We start from the raw sequence: 20225 nt of genomic DNA, 5'->3' as shown, positions 1-20225 counted from the left end.
TCCCTTCGTTTGATATTTCTGCGAGGGTGTGAAAGTTTGTGGAGGGGGGGTTGCGTTCTTGGAGAAGAAAGGGAAGAGAATGAGTAGCTTGTGGTCACACAGGGGGAGAGGCGAGGTAGAGAGGTTAGATAGGGAACAGAAGCGAGTGAAGATGAGGTCCAGCGTGTGCATGTGGGTTTGAAATGACAATAGGGATGTGGTGAGGAGGACCAGGATTAAGGGTGCTTTACACGCTGCAATATCGGTAACAGTATATCGTCGGGGTCACGTTGTTAGTGACGCACATCCGGCGCCGTTACCGACATCGCAGCGTGTAACACCAATGAGCGACGATCCACGAGCACAAAAACGTGAAAAATCGTTGCTCGTTGACACGTCGCTCATTTCCTTAATATCGCTATTGCTGCAGGTACGATGTTGTTCATCGTTTCTGCGGAACCACACATCGCTGTGTGTGACACCGCAGGAGCGACAAACATCTCCTTACCTGCCTCCACCAGCAATGCGGAAGGAAGGAGGTGGGCGGCATGTTACATTCGCTCATCTCCGCCCCTCCGCTTCTATTGGACGCCTGCCGTGTGACGCTGCACGAACTGCCCCCTTAGAAAGGAGACGGTTCACCGGCCAGAGCGACGTCGCAGGGCAGGTAAGTCCGTGTGACAGGGACTAACGAGGCTGTTTGCCACGGGCAGCGATTTGCCCCTGTCGCACAACCGACGGGGGCGGGTACGCTTGCTTGCGATCTCGCTAGCGAGATCGCAGCGTGTAAAGTACCCTTCAGGAGAGATATCCCCAGCAGTGAGGAGAAGCAGTGAGAGTGTGAGTAGGTGGGAGCAGGAGAGGCCATGAGATGGCCGTGTGTGTCTGGAGACACTGGGTGAAATGTGGAGGAAAATCTCTGAGGGGCAGGGGAGATGGGTGGGGAGGATGGAGGGAGAGATGAATAGCTCATTACTGGGTTTAGGGATCAGAGGGGGCAGTAAAAAGTGAAGTATTATAGGGGTGAAAGTGAAGAAAAACACAAACATTGTTTACAGAGTCTGTGTATGCAGTTACCTTCCGGTCACTTCCGGCCCAATTCAATGCATCATACTTATATAGTGCATACTTATCTTGGTGCAGACGAAAAGTGATTTCCTTTTGTGTATTGGAGGGTGCTTGTTGCCCACCCACCATACAGCAGATGTATTAGCGGACAGGTCACTTGCTGCTCAGTTTTCCCAGGACCAGAATGTGAGTGAACAGCTTGTCCTTCTCCGTCTGATGTCTCTTCGTGTGTCTTGCAGATTGATAAGAATGCAGAGCTGGTCGCCCGCTGGTATTACTGCACCCTGAGCCAGGAGAAGCTGAAAAGGCCCATCGTGACCTGTGAGCTGGGAAGGTGCGAACCACTAAGACATAGGGGTACTTCTCACATAGCGAGATCGCTAGCGAGATCGCTGCTGAGTCACGGTTTTTGTGACGCAGCAGTGACCTCATCAGCGATCTCGCTGTGTGTGACACAGAGCAGCGATCTGGCCCCTGCTGTGAGATCGCTGCTCGTTACACACCGTGCTGGTTCATTTTTTGGACGTTGCTCTCCCGCTGTGAAACACACATCGCTGTGTTTGACAGCGAGAGAGCAACGACCTGAATGTGCAGGGAGCCGGCGTCTGGCAGCCTGAAGTAAGCTGTAACCAAGGTAAATATCTGGTAATCAAGCGAAGCCCTTTGCTTGGTTACCCCATATTTACATTGGTTACGAGCGTCCGCCGCTCTCAGGCTGCCAGTGCCGGCTCCCTGCACAAGTAGCCGGAGTACACATTGGGTAAATAAGCAAAGCGGTTTGCTTATTAACCCGATGTGTACTCTGGCTGGGAGTATAGGGAGCCAGCGCTAAGCGGTGTGCGCTGGTAACCAAGGTAAATATCGGGTAACCAAGTGCTTGGTTACCCCGATATTTACCTTAGTTACAAAGCGCAGCATTGCTTCCACGCGTCGCTGCTGGCTGCGGGGTGGTCACTGGTCGGTAGTGAAATCTGCCTGATTGACAGCTCACCAGCGACCATGTAGCGACGCACCAGCGATCCTGGCCAGGTCAGATCGCTGGTGGGATCGCTGGAGCGTCGCTAAAGTGTGACGGTACCCTAACCCATACTTTTGTTTTTGTTTTTTTGCTGTTTTTTTTTTAAATCCCTGAGTCACAATTTTTAATTTGAGTGACAAATTACACTGATCAGCAAAGATTTTGTTAAATGAGGACTATTAGTTGTTCTTAAAGGGAGTCTGTCACCAGGTTTTTGCTGGCCCATCTGAGAACAGCATAATGTAGGGGCAGAGACCCTGATTCCTGCGATGTGTCACTTACTGGGCTGTTTGCTGTCATTTTGATAAAATCAATGTTTTCTCAGCTGCAGATCTAGCAGTTAGGGCTCAGTTCCTTGTGCATAGCTTTTGATGCGAGAGCAATTGGAAGGTACCAACAATGGATGCACCACCTTTACTAACTCCTTATGTCTCCTCAGGTTGTATAATAAAGACGCTGTAATTGAATTCTTACTGGACAAATCCCCGGATAAACCACACGCTGACTCTGCTGCCCATATCAAAAGCATCAAGGTATGTGCAGGCTGTTATACACATTGTAGGAGAAGTTAGCTACTTCCTGGCACATCTCGGATGGAGCTGTAAGCGATCAGGGTATATATGGGCAGTAAAGTGTCACTACTGGGCGCCGATCTACAATATAAGAAGTTACTTTTCTTATGTTGTTTTTTTTTTTTTTTAATAACTGAAATTTTTATTAATTTTTTTCCAAAGCATACAAAGAAAAATATCGATTAGTAGAAAACCATGTATCAGGATACATATCTTATATTCCATTAATATTAGAAAGACAAGGACTATAACAAGACAAACATTACAATACTAGACAATGGGAAAGGGGGTACAGAGAGTGCAGGTGAGTATATAGGATTTCCATAGGGACCATACAGATCCATTATTCTCTATTAGCCCAGTAAACATCCTAAAGGGTCCAAATACTCTCAAAGTGATCTATCATGTTATTTGACATAGCCGAGATAGATATTCCATTCTCCTCACTTCTTGGATCTGAGAATAGAGGTTGTTGAGTGAGGGTGGATGAGCCAACCTCCAGCTATGAGCAATTAAACACCTGGCGATGTGGTCATGTGTAACAATATTAGTTTCACTTTCCTATTCAACTGAACAGGTGGAGTATTTAATAGGTAAAACTTAGGGTCCAGGGGTATCTGGAGATCAGTTATAAATAAGGCTGCTTTCACACTTGCGTTAAACGGCATCCGTTGCTATCCGCCGCCTTGAGGAATTACGGTAACCGTTGCAGGAAAGCGTTTTATTCCTCATAGACTTCTATTAGCTACGGATGGCCTTGCGTTGCATCCGTCAGCCGACGCTGCGTTGCATCCGTCTGGCGGATGGAACGCTTCATGTACCGTTTTTCTGCGCTTGGCGGAGCATCAAAAAAACGCAACCTGCAGGATTCCGTCGGCGTCCGTTGTTTTTATAATGGACGCCTATGGTGGTGGATTCCGTTAACGCAACCGTCTTTACACAACTGCGCATGCCCAGATGTGTAAAGTCAAGAAAAAAATACTATAACGGATTGCGTTATTTTGTACGATCCATCGCATCAGTTGTGCCACCATATGCAGCGCATCCGTCGCAATGCAACGGATGCCGTTCAACGCAAGTGTGGAAGTAGCCTAAGTGATTGTGCCAACCTCCAAAAGCACTGGATGTTATGACATACCCAGAATAGGTGTGGGATGTCTCCCCCCCCCCCCCCCCGCCTCCCGCCTCCCGCCTCCCTTTCCTGCAACTCCACACCTCCAACAGTTATCAGGTATAGCCTGAGTTGGTTTGTGCAATAACGATGGGGTGTGGTACCAATACATAAGTAGTTTATACTGATTCTCCTTGTAGATATAGCATGTGGATATTTTTTAAGGCACCATCCCATATCCGTCTCCACACACACACACACACAAGGGAATGGTCTCCCCCAGGAAATCCTCCCACTTACCCATATATGCGTGATTAGGCTGTTTGTCTGGATAGGGGGTAACTAGAATACGATATACAGTATATCTGAGATAAGGCCCTTAGTAGAAACCCCAGCTCTGGGGGGTGTGGCCTGAGCAGCATGTGAGGAAGACCTGTGTAGAGAGAGCTCCTGCAAAAAACTCCTGTATAATCCTGTCCAGCTGGGGTTAAAGTTTGTTTTACTGCTTTCCTGGAGTGGTGACCTCTCCTAGACTGAGGGGGCTTCAAAGACCTGAGTGATATGACCAGAACTCGGGCTGATAAGAAGCGCGGGACACAGGCCACACTCATGGACGCTGGAGCTTCATGTGGGGGCAGGGCGTCTGATGCAATAGCTCGCCTCAGCAAGTTTGCACGAGATCAGCCTGAGATACCTGGAGCTGTTAAGCAGTGTGACCTCAGCGTGGAGGAGATCCCAGGACAAGAACTGTTGGTGGAGGAAGAGCAGCAGGGAGCTGTGAGTATGTTGGCTGCTGCCAGTAATGTGGAGAAGGGGGACAACCTTAGAGCTGCAGATGAAAACACAGATCCTGGGAGAGCAGAGCCCAACCTCAGTGATGTGCTTGCAGCAGTAAACACCTGCAACAATATGCTAGCCACTTTGAACATACAGATGGGAGGAATTAAAATGGACATTTCATCTATCAGGCACGAGTTGCAGGGGGTCAATGTACGGGTGGGGGCCCTGGAAGACCGGGTCAGTGCCACAGAGGATAAGCTTCCCCCTCTGACTCGGGACCTTGGCAGAGCAATCCACAATATCTCATTGCTTAGGGCTAAGGTGGACGATCTAGAAAACAGATCCCGCAGAAGCAATCTCCGACTGGTCGGGGTCCCAGAAAAGGCAGAAGGCAATAATCCAGTAGCTTTTTTTGAAATGTGGCTCCCCAAGACTTTGGGTATGGATCTGTTTTCTCCTTTCTTCACTATTGAGCGGGCACATAGGGTCCCCACTAGACCCCCACCACCAGGGGCACCCCCTCGTCCTATCCTCCTCAAGCTACTGCACTTCAGGGACAGGGACACTGCGCTCCGCAGAGCCCGGGAGATTAAGGATCTGGCTATTGACGGCCATAAGGTCTCACTGTACCCAGATTTTTCCACTGAAATCCAGCAGAGGAGAGCGCAATATATTGATGTCAAAAAACGCCTGAGGCAGCTGCAGATCTCTTACTCAATGCTATACCCTACCAGGCTGCGAGTGGTGGCGGATGGTGGGACAAAGTTTTTTGACACTCCAAAGGATGCAGCCGCATGGCTCGATACCAATGAAAAAGGACTGCGCAGAAATCACCGCTGAGGATTATTGCGGATTCCTTGCTGTTGGACTTGCTGAGGTGAACGTGCTATGTTTCCCAGCTGGAACACTTATGGACGGTTGGCAGGAGCCACCCAGATAGGTTACTATGCAGTTGATGACTGTTCAGGAATTTAAACCGTTATGTGCTCTTACGGTTATGTTTAGCCCCACTTCCCTCTGTTTGAGAGGAATGTCCTGGTTTACTGTGTATGTTTTTATGTTGTTTGACCTTTTTGTTTTATGCACCTGTTTGGTCTATGCTCATCTATGGGAACTGCTGCAGATGGGTCCGGGGGTCCCCGCTTGCTGCCCCCTGCTGTTACATATGTGCACTCACCCTTATGGCGAAGGAGGTTAATATAGTGGCCTGGAATGTGCGAGGATTGGGTGAAGCCACTAAAAGATGTGCAGTTTTTCTGTTTCTACAGCAGCTTAAGCCAGACATAATATTCTTATCAGAAACGCACTTGGTGAAGGAGCGGCTCCACTTGCTCCACAAAAAATGGATAGCCCATGAGTATCACTCTGTATATACCACACATTCCAGGGGGGTGAGTGTCCTGATACACAGGACAGTGCTGTTTGAGTGTCTTAAAGCTTCTGTGGATCAGGAGGGTAGATTTGTATGTCTTTACTGTGTCCTTCATAATGTGCGCTGTGTTCTAGTTGCAATTTATATTCCGCCGCCATACACAGGGGAACCATTGAAACGTATCCTCAATTTTGTTGCTTCCCTCCCTGAGGTCCCCACCCTATTAGTAGGAGACTATAATAATTACTTGCACCCGTATTGGGATAAGTTACATACAGGGAATATCTCAGTGGGGGCGGCAGCTACATCCCTTGCCAGACTGATGGAGGAGGTGGGATATGTAGATATTTGGCGTATTAGAAACCCGCAGGTCCGGCAGTATTCATGCTATTCTAGTTCTCATCATTCACTGTCCCGGATTGACCTGGCCATTGGAAATGCTCAGCTGCTGCCTTGTGTAGCTTCAGTCACGTACCTGGCCAGGGGGGTGTCTGACCACTCCCCACTACAGGTCCGTCTAAGGCTTGGGGACCCAGACCGGCTGGCGGGGATACCTTGGCGGCTCAACCCTTTTTGGATACAACTGATAGGGGGCACTCTGACTGACACTATACGGGAATATTTTGTGACAAATGACGGTACGGCATCTAAACATATAGTGTGGGACGCAATGAAGGCGTATGTTCGTGGGACATATATTAGGGAAATTTGCACCCGAAAGGCGAAAACAAGAGAGCGCACTAAGTATCTGACGGACACTTTAGGTGATGCAGAACGACTTCTTATATGTAACCCTACAGATGATGCCAAGCGGGACTTAGAGAGGGCACAGAGAGCTCTGAGAGACCATATGACTTCCTTGGCCACTAACAAACGCTTTTTCCTTAAGCAGCGGTACTTTACGGAGGGGGAGAGTGTGGGACATCTCTTGGCTACAATTGCTAGGGCGCAGGAGGGATTGACCTATATCACCAAATTGAAACTTGACACTGGAGAGGAGGTGAGGGACAGCGGGAGGATTGTGGAGGTCATGCAACAGTATTACACCCAATTATACTCCTCTAAATCGCATTATGGGGATGAGAAACTGCGGGACTTTGTGGAGGAGATCACTCTCCCCAGTCTGTCAGATAGTGAGAGAGATTCCCTGAATAGAGATATAGACCTGGAGGAGCTGGAGGAGGCGCTCGGTCAAATCCAAAATGAAAAGGCCCCAGGTGCGGACGGACTCCCGGGTGAATTCTACAAATTATATACCCATCTGCTGCTGCCAAGACTCTTGGATGTGTTCAGAGATGCTGAGGAGAAGGGATCCCTCCCTGCATCCATGAGGGAGGCTATTATTGTTCTGATTTTAAAACCCGGGAAAGATCCGACCGCGCCTGACTCCTATCGCCCAATCTCGCTGCTTACATTAGATATTAAATTAATCGCTAAAATTCTAGCTAACAGATTGTCCCGGGTGATCACGTCAGTGATCCACGAGGATCAGACTGGATTCATCCCCAATAAATCTACTTCCATTAATTTGCGACGTTTATTCCTGGGGATACAGCTAAGTTCTGAGGGGAGAAACAAGGAGAGAGCAGTCCTGTCATTAGATGCAGCCAAAGCCTTTGACAGTATTGAATGGAATTTCCTATGGGTAGTTTTGGAGAAATTGGGTCTTGGCTCCAGATTTATTGGCTGGGTCAAATTGTTATATGCCTCTCCGCGGGCCAGGATTCGAGTTAATCGTTGTACCTCCTCGTCTTTTAATTTGGCCAGGGGCACGAGACAGGGCTGTCCTCTCTCTCCATTACTATTTGCAGCGGCAATTGAGCCATTGGCGGCTATGCTTCGTGCATCCGCTGGCGTAAAGGGGTTTGAGATAGGCGGTCTGGAGCATAAGGTTTCCCTCTATGCGGACGATTTGTTGCTGTATCTCAGGGAGGTGGGGACATCGGTGGGCCCAGCAATAAATATTATTATAGAATTTGGTAGGCGCTCGGGACTCCTAATAAACTGGAAGAAATCGGCCCTGCTCCCTATAGATCCACTCCCATCTAATTTTAGTACTCTGGGGCTGCCAATTCCGACGGTGGATAAATTTAAATACCTGGGGATTGTGGTTAGTGCCCGACCGCGTGATTACTACTCTCAAAATCTGGAACCAGTGTTGGCTCAGTTTAGGAACAAGATAGATGCCTGGTGTCGACTCCCACTGTCCCTTATTGGCCGTGCTAATCTACTAAAAATGGTACTGATGCCCAAACTTCTGTATCTTCTCCACAACGCCCCAATATGGATCCACTGGAAATTTTTCCGTAAAATCAACACTTTGTTTCGGGAACTCTTGTGGCAAAAGCAGCAGGCTAGAATCCGCCTTGAGACCCTGCAGAGAGGGAAGGAGGATGGGGGTCTGGCAGTCCCCAACCCGTGGGTTTATTATGTTGCGGCACAGATGCAGCACTTCAGGGGGTGGGGAAAGGATGAGGCATATGACGCTGGGGGCAAATTGGTGAGGGGCCTTGCAGAATGGGGACACCCAGTGGCTTTTTTGGATGCAGGATACTCACCCAGAGGAGGAACATTATATCCAACATTATCATTGATGTACAAGGTGTGGGATAGAGGGAAGCAGTTGCTGGGAGTATCAGGAATGACTGAGTACTGGCCCTTATGGCATAATCGTGGACTGGCGGAGCTGCAGAGACTCCCGGGTTGGAGAATGTGGGTGAGCAGGGGGGTGCATCAGGTGTCTCCGATTCTTCAGAATAATATACTTAAAAGATTTGACCAGCTTCAAGCTGAGTTTGGGATACTGCACAGTTCCTTTTACCAATACCTGCAGCTCCGTCATGCCTATGAGACACAGACACGTCGTATGGACATTAGGATAGAGCGGAATCACACTCTTACTGAATTGTTGACATCTGATCGCTCCTATGGTATTATTTCTAGGTTGTATACAGTGATGTTATCTAGACACCTCGACAAATTCCCTTTGCAGGCTAGAGAGAAGTGGGAGAGGGACCTAGGCCCTATGACAGAGGAACAGTGGGGTGAGGTCCTGTCTCAGACTCCAAGCCTTGCTGTATCTGAAGGCCAACGACTGTCACAGCTATTCCTGTTACATAGAGTATATAGGACACCTAGTCTATTGCATAAGATGGGAGTTAGGATGGATGATCTGTGTCCTAGGTGCGGACAGGAAGGTGCGAATCTGATGCATATGATGTGGTCCTGTGGGAACATTGAAGATTACTGGAGGGCAGTACTAGATTTGGTTAGACAAGTTTTCAATATCCGTCTACAGCCAAGACCTATTATATGTATCCTGGGTCTACTGGAGGGGGGGGTGGACTTGAGTTCGCCGGTAATGGTCGGTATTACACGTCTCTTGTACCAGGCTAGGAAACTGTTGGCCTACCACTGGTTGGACCCAGCGCCTCCGGTCATCGGGGATTTTAGGGAAAGAGTAAACGCTATACTTCGACTGGAGAGAGGAGTATACCTTAAAAGAAATGCATTGAAAAAGTTCTATAAGATCTGGGGGGCATGGTTGGATACCCCAGGCCTTCCCTCCTCGGCGTTACTGCAGGACAGTGCGAGCGACCAGGTCCTTCTCCTTCTGACCGGTTAACAAATTTCCTCAAATAGGGTGATATGCGTACTGCTGGAAGGTGTGTGCATGTATATGTGTGTGCATGTATATGTGTGTGCGTGCGTGTATGTATATGTGTATATATATATATATAATGTCATAATGATGCTGGGTAAGCTATACTATGGAGAATATATTGGGAAATAATATGCACTTTGAGACCCATATTGAAATGAGACGTGGACTGCGGGTGCATTGTTTATTATGTCATTTGTGTGGTTTTTCTTATTGACTAAAGGTTTTTTCCCTTTCTGTGATATTTCTATGGAGGGAATTATTTTATGTGTTGTATAATTTTGATGTTAAATAAAAATGAACCTGATTTAAAAAAAAAGAAACCCCAGCTCTGCATAATCTTTCAAAAAGTGTAAAGGTAGAGATTTCTACGGAGGAAAAAAGGAGTGCATCAGGTGTGTAACTTAGTAGGTACCGATATTGGGAGTTGTCAGGGAGATTAAGGCTATGTGCGCACGCTGCCTTTTTTGTGACCACAAAGAGGCAGCGTTTTTGTGTGCTTTAGGCCGCTAAAAATGCCCAACAATGCAAACGCGGCAAAAAACGCATGCTTTTTAACGCGTCTTGGTGCGTTTTTACTACGTTTTTCTTCCTGTGTTTTTTCCAGTGAATTGCATGGGTGAAAAACGCAGAAATAATTGACATGTTGCATCTTTGTGGTCACCACAAAAACAAACGGACAGCAAACACACGGACAGCAAAAATGAAAACTCATAGACTTTGCTTGGAAAGCAAAGTCATGCAGTTTTAAGATCAAAAACGCAGCGTGCGCACATAGCCTTAATCTAGTGGATATGGTAGTGAGGGGGAGAAGAACTTTGGAGTGCGAGTCCACTATGTCAGCATAGCAAAAAAGCTTCTTGTCAAACCACACTCTGGTCATGATGCTTGGCATACCATCCGGCATCATGGGGTTAAAAAGAAATTAAGTCAGAGGGGAGCGTTCAGAGCTAAGTGGAAACCTTTTAACACAGCAGTCCCGGATCCTTTTGGGGAAAGCTATGAGGCCTAGAGTATGTAAGTCAGGTTTGCTAGACGAGGTGCCCCAAAGATAAGAGTTGGGATGTAATGGAGCCAACTTCTCTTCTTAGGCCCTGTGCACACTTGCTGGTTTTTGCCACGGATTTCCTGCGGTTTTGCTGCATGTTTCGCTGCATGTTATGTTCATAACATCTCTGCAGTGATTCACCAGCAAAACCTATGGGGAAAAAAAAATGCTGTGCGCACTATGCGGATTTTGACAGCTGCATGTCTTGCTGTAGGATTACCGCAGCAAAAACAATTGCATGTCACTTCTTTTCCGCACGTCGCTGCGGGATTTCACTCCATTGACTGCCATGTAATCGTGAAATTCCGCAGGGAATAACGCAGGTAGCAAATTCTGTGCGGTTCATTGCGTTTTCCTGCGTTATTCCCTGCGGTGTTTCGGGACCTAATGTTCATCACTGCCCAGCGATTTGCAGGGAAGTGATGTCATTATGACAGGAAGAGGAAGCGGAGCAGAGAGTAAACACACATCACAGACACAGACATAGAACACACACACATCGCACTCACACACGGACATATAGAAAAAAAAATATGTGGGCTCCGCCATATTTTTACCGTCCAGCCGAGGTAAGCACACAGCGGCGGCCCGGTATTCTCAGGCTGGGGAGGGCGAGGGGCAGGGTTAATGCCCCCCCTCCCGCAGCCGAGAATATCAGCCTGCAGCTGCCCCGGGACTGTCGCATCCGTTATGCGGCAGTACCGGAGTGTCCCCGACTCTTCCTGTTGCCGTGATGCGGTGGCAATCGGGGTAATATAAGGAGTTAATGGTGGAGGATCGCCGCCACTAAGTCCAGGTTTGATCATGGCAGCGTCTGAGACAGCTGACATGATCAACCCGTAAGTAAAGTGAATAAACACACACACCGAAAAATCCTTTATTTTAAATAAAACACAAAAAAGCCCCTGGTTCACCCCTTAATTAACGCCCTTGAAACAGACAGCTCCGGCGTAATCCACATCCTGCGATGCTTGCATCCAGCCGCGACTGACACACAGCGCTGAATGCAGCCTCGCAACGAGACAGCAGAGGTAACCACAGGGCATTTCCCACGGCCGGTAATGTGAACACACTACCACTCGGGAGAAATGCAGTGTGTCCTCACAGGGACTCTATCTATCTATCTATCTATTTATTCTCCATCTATTCTTCTATCTGTCTATTTATCTGTCTATCTATTTATCTCAGAAGGAAATTATTATTTTTTTTCAATGTGCTTTATTGCATTGAATGCATTAAAGCACATGTACCAACCCGCATGCGGCAAAACCGCGGCAATATCATGGTAAAACCGCAGCAAACCGCATGCGGGTTTTGGGTACGGTTTGCCGCGGTTTTTTACCGCGGGTGCGGTAATCTTTCAGACCCTGCGGAATTTTCTTAAGAAAATTCCGTTTCTTTGTCGCTCCATTGGGAGACCCAGACAATTGGGTGTATAGCTTCTGCCTCTGGAGGCCACACAAAGTAATTACACTTTAAAAAGTGTAACCCCTCCCCTCTGCTATACACCCTCCCGTGCATCACGGGCCCCTCAGTTTTTTGCTTTGTGTTGAAGGAGGCACACATTCACGCAAGCTCCACGTTTTAGTCAGCAGCAGCTGCTGACTTTATCGGATGGAAGAAAAGAGGGCCCCTATGGGGCCCCCGGCATGCTCCCTTCTCACCCCACTCAGGTCGGCGGTGTTGTTAAGGTTGAGGTACCCATTGCGGGTACACAGGCTGGAGCCACATGCCGCTTTCCTTCCCCATCCCTTAGGGGCTCTGGGGAAGTGGGATCCTATCCGGTCATCCAGACACTGGGACCGGTCTCCCTCCGCAGCCCCTGGGGGAATCTGCCGGACAGGAGACGGAGTATCGTCAGGGACATGGCCCTGCATCCACAGGTACTCTGTGTCCCCGTTGGGACGGCGCATAAAGCACCTTGGGCCCAGACGCTGCAGCGACTGCGGCGTGGGTATGGGTCCGGGACTACCGCGCCGACCGTGCACTGCCGGCCGGCCGCGGTTTTAACTTTAGTCCCCGGCTTTTGCGGCCTAGTATTGTATTCTCCCGCCCCCAGGCCTGCCAGTCAGGGAAAAGGGCGGGACGGTCGGTATGACGCCGACAGTGAGGGCGGGAGTACACTGAGCTGTCCTCCGCCCCCCTCACTACTCACGCTGGGGCACCAGATTCCCGCACTTTTGTGACTACGCCCACGCCTCCCTCCTCCTCTGAGAACGCAGTCAGCCATTTTTTCAGCACATTCTGCGGTGGAGAACTTCTGGCTGCAGCTGAGGGAGACCCCGGGCAGGGAATCTGGTGGCCACACAGAGCGGTTGGTAAACCACACCGGTCTGCCGGTGCTGGACCCCCCAGAGTGCCGAACTGTATATATATATATATATATATATATATATCTTTTGTGTATACATTTGCTGGTTCGGCTGTACTGTTAACTTGAGGCTATATAATCCCTCAGTGATCACGGTGATCCCTTACTTATCTCTTGGAGGACAACAACATGTCGTCCGCAAAGAGCAAGGGTACCAAGGCACAGGCTTATTTTGCAACCTGTACCTCATGTGCGGCTATGCTACCTGCAGGTTCCACCTACCCTCATTGTGTGCAATGCTCGGCCCCTGTGACACTCAGCCGGAGCCTCAGGCACTGGTGGGACCCCCGGCTCAGGTAGAGACAACGGTTCCCACTGTCCAGGTGACAGGGACAGAGTTTGCAGTTTTGGCTGACAAACTGTCTGAGTCGCTTTCACAGTCCATGGCTCAGTCTATGGACAAATGGTCTGCTAAGATACTAGAAGCCTTGCAGTCCAGACCAGCAACACAGATGCAGGGCACTGTGCGTTCTTCGTCCCCAGGTCCCCCTCAGTTGGCGCAGCAATCTGCTCCTGAGGTGACACATAGGTCCCACGGTGAGGACTCCGACTCGGACCGCAGTCCCAGACCGGTGAAGCGGGCTCGCTGGGGACCTTCCTCCACTTCATCACGCTGCTCAGGGTCTCAGCATGAGGACTCTCTAGAGGATGAAGAGGAAGGCGCAGCTCAGGGCTCAGACCCTGACGGTGCTCTCAATCTAGATACACCTGAAGGGGACGCCATAGTAAATGACCTTATAGCGTCCATCAACCAGGTGCTAGAAATTTCTCCTCCAACTCCAACTGTAGAGGAGGCGGCTTCACAGCAGGAGAAACACCAGTTTCGGTTTCCCAAACGTACACGGAGTGCCTTTGTCGATCACTCTAATTTCAGGGATGCTGTCCAGAAGCACAGAGCATACCCGGACAAGCGTTTTACTAAGCGCCTTAATGACACATGTTATCCCTTCCCCCCGGAAGTAGTGAAGGGTTGGGCTCAGTGTCCAAAAGTGGATCCTCCAGTCTCTAGGCTGGCGGCCAGATCTGTGGTTTCAGTGGCAGATGGCTCATCGCTCAAGGATGCCACTGACAGGCAGATAGAGCTCATGATGAAATCCATCTATGAAGCCATAGGAGCATCTTTTGCTCCGGCATTCGCGGCAGTGTGGGCGCTCCAAGCTATCTCAGCTTGTCTGTCTGAGATTACTGCGGTCACACGCACCGCTACTCCGCAGGTTGTGTGTCTGACTTCTCAGGCGTCGGCTTTTTCGTCCTACGCCATGAACGCCGTCCTGGACTCGGTGAGCCGTTCAGCGGTAGCATCCGCCAATTCGGTGGCAGTCCGCAGAGCCATGTGGCTACGTGAATGGAAGGCAGACTCTGCCTCCAAGAAATTCTTAACCGGTTTGCCATTTTCTGGCGACCGTTTGTTTGGCGAGCAATTGGACGAAATTATTAAACAATCCAAGGGAAAGGATTCGTCCTTACCCCAGTCTAAACAAAACAAACCTCAACAGCGAAAGTTTCAATCGAGGTTTCAGTCCTTTCGGCCCTCGGCCAAGTCACATTCCTCCACGTCAAACAGGTCGGAGAAGGGCCAGAGGAACCCTTCTGCATGGCGGTCTAAGTCACGGCCTAAAAAGACCGCCGGAGGCACCGCCACCAAGGCGGCCTCTTCATGACTCTCGGCCTCCCCAAACCGCATCCTCGGTCGGTGGCAGGCTCTCCCGCTTTTGCGACGCCTGGTGGCCACATGTCCAAGACCGATGGGTGAGAGACATTCTGTCTCACGGTTACAGGATAGAGTTCAGCTCTCGTCCTCCAACTCGTTTCTTCACAACATCTCCGCCCCCAGAGCGAGCCGCTGCACTTTTTCAGGCGGTGAATGCTCTGAAGGCAGAAGGAGTGGTGATTCCCGTTCCCCCTCAGGAACATGGTCACGGCTTCTACTCCAACTTGTTCGTGGTGCCAAAAAAGGACGGATCTTTCCGACCCGTTCTAGACCTCAAACTGCTCAACAAGCATGTCAGCACCAGAAGGTTTCGGATGGAATCTCTCCGCTCGGTCATCGCCTCAATGTCACAAGGAGACTTCCTAGCATCAATAGACATCAAGGATGCTTATCTCCATGTGCCGATCGCACCCGAACATCAACGCTTCTTGCGTTTCGCCATTGGGGACGAACACCTTCAGTTCGTGGCACTGCCTTTCGGCTTGGCGACAGCCCCACGGGTCTTCACCAAGATCATGGCAACAGTGGTGGCGGTCCTACACTCTCAGGGCCACTCGGTGATCCCTTACTTAGACGATCTCCTAGTCAAGGCACCCTCCCGGGGGGCTTGCCAGCACAGCCTGACCATTGCCCTGGAGACTCTCCAGAGGTTCGGGTGGATCATCAATCTCCCAAAGTCAAAATTGACACCGACCCAATCCCTGACTTACCTCGGGATGGAGTTTCATACTCTGTCAGCGATAGTGAAGCTTCCGCTGGGCAAGCAGCGTTCACTACAGACAGGGGTCCAATCTCTGCTTCGGGGTCAGTCACACTCTTTGAGACGCCTTATGCATTTCCTAGGGAAGATGGTGGCAGCAATGGAAGCAGTTCCCTTTGCGCAGTTTCATCTGCGTCCACTTCAGTGGGACATTCTCCGCAAATGGGACAAGAGGTCGACGTCCCTCGACAGGAACGTTTCCCTGTCAAGAGCAGCCAAAACCTCCCTTCAGTGGTGGCTTCTTCCCACTTCTTTGTCGAAGGGAAAATCCTTCCTGCCCCCATCCTGGGCTGTGGTCACGACAGACGCGAGCCTGTCAGGGTGGGGAGCGGTCTTCCTCCACCACAGGGCTCAGGGAACCTGGACTCCGACTGAGTCCTCCCTGCAGATCAATGTTCTGGAGATAAGGGCAGTGTATCTAGCCCTACAGGCGTTCCAGCGGTGGCTGGAGGGCAGACAGATCCGAATACAATCAGACAACGCCACGGCGGTCGCATACATCAACCACCAGGGCGGCACACGCAGTCGTCAAGCATTCCAAGAAGTTCGGCGGATTCTGCTGTGGGCGGAAGCCACAGCCTCCACCATCTCCGCAGTTCACATCCCGGGCGTAGAAAACTGGGAAGCAGACTTTCTCAGTCGCCAGGGCATGGACGCAGGGGAATGGTCTCTTCACCCGGACGTGTTTCAAGAGATCTGTTGCCGCTGGGGAACGCCGGACGTCGATCTAATGGCGTCTCGGCACAACAACAAAGTCCCGGCATTCATGGCACGGTCTCAGGATCACAGGGCGCTGGCGGCAGATGCGTTAGTTCAGGAATGGTCGCAGTTTCGACTACCCTATGTATTTCCCCCTCTGGCACTACTGCCCAGAGTGTTACGCAAGATCAGGTCCGACTGCAGCCGCGCCATCCTCGTCGCTCCAGACTGGCCGAGGAGGTCGTGGTACCCGGATCTGTGGCACCTCACGGTGGGGCAACTGTGGGCACTCCCAGACCGACCAGACTTGCTGTCTCAAGGGCCATTTTTCCATCTGAATTCTGCGGCCCTCAACCTGACTGTGTGGCCATTGAGTCTTGGCTCCTAGCGTCATCAGGGTTATCTCAAGATGTCATTGCCACCATGAGACAGGCCAGGAAATCAACGTCCGCCAAGATCTACCACAGGACTTGGAAGATCTTCTTAGCCTGGTGCTCGGATAGGGGTTTTGCTCCCTGGCCGTTTGCATTGCCCACTTTTCTTTCCTTTCTTCAATCAGGATTGGACAAGGGTTTGTCTCTCGCCTCTCTCAAGGGACAAGTGTCGGCGCTTTCAGTGTTTTTTCAAAAACGTCTAGCCAGGCTCTCGCAGGTCCGCACGTTCCTGCAGGGAGTTTGCCACATAGTCCCACCTTACAAGCGTCCGCTAGAACCCTGGGATCTTAACAAGGTGCTGACGGCTCTCCAGAAGCCACCTTTTGAGCCAATGCGGGAGATCTCTCTATCTCGCCTTTCACAGAAAGTGGCCTTCCTAGTGGCAGTCACTTCACTTAGGAGAGTGTCTGAGCTAGCAGCGCTGTCATGCAAAGTCCCCTTCCTGCTCTTTCACCAGGATAAGGTGGTCCTGCGTCCGGTCCCGGAATTTCTCCCCAAGGTGGTATCCCCTTTTCATCTCAATCAGGATATCTCCTTGCCTTCTTTTTGCCCTCATCCAGTTCACCAATGTGAAAAGGATTTGCACTTGTTAGACCTCGTGAGAGCACTCAGAATCTACATTTCTCGCACGGCGCCCCTGCGCCGTTCGGATGCGCTTTTTGTCCTTGTCGCTGGCCAGCGTAAGGGGTCTCAGGCTTCCAAGTCAACCTTGGCTAGGTGGATCAAGGAACCGATTCTTGAAGCCTACCGTTCATCGGGGCTTCAGATTCCTTCAGGGCTTAAAGCCCATTCTACCAGGGCCGTAGGCGCGTCCTGGGCTTTGCGGCACCAGGCTACGGCTCAGCAGGTGTGTCAGGCGGCTACCTGGTCGAGTCTGCACACCTTCAAAAAACACTATCAGGTGCATGCCTATGCTTCGGCAGAGGCTAGCCTAGGTAGGCGAGTCCTTCAGGCGGCAATTGCCCACCTGTAAGAGGGGGCCGGTTTCCGGCTCTTTTTATCGAGGTATTCTGTTACCCACCCAGGGATTGCTTTTGGACATCCCAATTGTCTGCGTCTCCCAATGGAGCGACAAAGAAGAAGGGAATTTTGTTTACTTACCATAAATTCCTTTTCTTCTAGCTCCTATTGGGAGACCCAGCACCCGCCCCTGTTCCCTTCGGGCTGTTGTTCTTTTGTGTACACATGTTGTTCATGTTCAATTGTTCTTTTGGTTAATGGTTCAGTTCTCCGAACATCCTTCGGATTGAATTTACCTTAGACCAATTTATAAGTTTCCTCCTTCCTGCTTTGGCACCAAAACTGAGGGGCCCGTGATGCACGGGAGGGTGTATAGCAGAGGGGAGGGGTTACACTTTTTAAAGTGTAATTACTTTGTGTGGCCTCCAGAGGCAGAAGCTATACACCCAATTGTCTGGGTCTCCCAATAGGAGCTAGAAGAAAAGGAATTTACGGTAAGTAAACAAAATTCCCTTCTTTCCAGTGCGCACAGGGCCTTATGTTGTTTATATGGATCAATAAACTGCATGAGGGAGGCAATTACCGGTAATTAAAACATCCACTTGTGCCGCTGCCATTGCCGCCCTTCCTCTTTGTTAATTTGTGATTGCTACCCCCCTATCTGTCTGCTTCTGCATTTTTACACCCCACTCCATCTGCATGCCTCCGCAGCACATCCCTCTTTTAATCAAGGAAATGTGCAGCCGACCATGATGGCTTTTTAGGCTACTGTCAATGATCATTTATCGGCCGATGTGAAAAGGGCTCTTCAGTCATCAATACCAGATTTAGTTCCACACTTCATGGGTACATGTTCAGTGAGAAGGATGGGGCGGAGTTGGTTTTCTCACACATTTTTTGTCATAGATAGCATGAGGGGGAAACTTGTTAGGAGCCTGTGGTAGTAAAAGCAGATCTGTGAGCGCAAATATGGCCAGAATAGATGGCTATTCCTTGGCGCAGTAGAGGATTGGAGTGTAAACATGAGGCACTGTGGTCGTGGTCTTATGTGTCGTGCGACCCCCCCCCCCCCCCCTTCCCCCCCCCGCAGGTCCCTTGACTGCCTCTGTTCAACTGGCTGCGCTCTGTAACTAGTGAACGTATAGGCTTCATCCACTTGCAGCCGCCTATGGTTCACCCCATCTCACCTGGGGTCCTCATTCTGATTTCTCTTTCGGTACTTCTAGCTGTCCTCTGTCATTCGGCTGCACTCAGTTACCAGACGACTTTTCCTTAGTGGCCAATGGGCCCCACAAATCCCCTATGTCTCCCAGCAGGCCGTCGACAACTGACCTTCTCATAAGGGGACCCAGGCCACCGGCAGCAGCTTGCACCCTGCCCCTAAGGCAGCCTAACTCCAACTCCCTGACCACTTCCTAGTGATCTAGTGCCCAAAACTCCTCCCAGGGATATACATCTGTATCTAACATTGTACTTCCACCTAAATCCAGTGACCGTACATAACATGAGACGGGCTTCCAGAATTGCTGAGCGCAGATGAAAGAAATCTCATTCCACTGAGCACTTTATTGCATATAAAGAGTCCCTCACTACATTCAAGTCGACACTCACTGCTGCAAAACAAACCTACTTCTCATCCCTCATATCCTCGCTCTCTCATAACCCTAAACATCTATTCAACACTTTCAATTCTCTCCTCCGTCCTCCAGCACCACCTCCCTCTCCTCTCATCTCAGCTGAAGACTTTGCCTCTTTCTTCAAGCAGAAGATTGACAACATCAGTGCAAGCTTTGGCCCCTCATCATAGCTACTCAGCCCTATACCTCCAAATCTAGCTTCTCCACCATGACCGAAAACAATCTTTCCACTCTACTCTCAAGATCACATCTAACCACCTGTGCACTTGACCCGCTCCCATCGCACCTCATCCCCAACATCACCGCAGTCCTACTCCCAGCCCTAACCCATCTCTTCAACCTATCACTAACAACTGGTGTATTCCCTTCATGCTTTAAACATGCCTCCATTACACCTATCCTCAAAAGCCCTGCCTTGACCCATCCTCTGAGTCAAACTATCGCCCCATATCCCTTCTCCCCTATGCCTCAAAACTACTGGAACAGCATGTCCATCTTCAATTGTCCTCATACCTCTCCTTCTGCTCCCTCTTTGACCAGCTACAATCTGGTTTCGGACCACATCACTCCACTGAAACTGCCCTAACCAAAGTCACCAATGACCTACTAACTGCCAAAGCCAAGCGACACTACTCTATCCTCCTCCTCCTGGACCTGTCCTCTGCCTTCGACACAGTAGACCATTCCCTCCTACTACAGATTCTCTCATCTCTGGGTATCACAGACTTGGCCCTATCTTGGATTTCTTCATACCTAACCGACCGAACTTTCAGTGTCTCCCATTCTCACACCACTTCCTCATCTCGCCCCCTATCTGTCGGTGTCCCCCAAGGCTCAGTTCTTGGACCCCTGCTGTTCTCCATCTACATCTTCGGCCTGGAACTGCTCTCCGAGTCCCATGGCTTTCAGTATCATCTCTATACCGATGACACACAGATCCACCTCTCTGGACCTGACATTACCTCTCTACTAACCAAATTTCCACAATGTCTGTCTGCTATTTCATCCTTTTTTTCTGCGCGATTCCTAAAGCTTAACATGGAC

The 20225-nt window shown here is 50.1% G+C and overlaps 1 protein-coding gene across 2 annotated transcripts in view; it reads left to right on the top strand.

Moving 5' to 3' along the window:
- RTF2 (replication termination factor 2) overlaps positions 1-20225 on the top strand; it is a 95862-nt gene that overhangs the window by 8037 nt on the left and 67600 nt on the right. For both annotated transcript variants that reach the window (XM_075350573.1, XM_075350572.1), the window contains exons 2-3: positions 1287-1381; positions 2505-2598. In XM_075350573.1, coding sequence (XP_075206688.1) covers positions 1287-1381; positions 2505-2598 — 189 coding nt within the window. The remainder of the gene's footprint in view (positions 1-1286; positions 1382-2504; positions 2599-20225) is intronic.

Source organism: Anomaloglossus baeobatrachus, chromosome 5 (assembly GCF_048569485.1).
Source record: "Anomaloglossus baeobatrachus isolate aAnoBae1 chromosome 5, aAnoBae1.hap1, whole genome shotgun sequence".
NCBI lineage: Eukaryota > Metazoa > Chordata > Amphibia > Anura > Aromobatidae > Anomaloglossus > Anomaloglossus baeobatrachus.
Note: the sequence above shows the minus strand (reverse complement) of the source record. Positions and strands in the feature narration are given on the sequence as shown.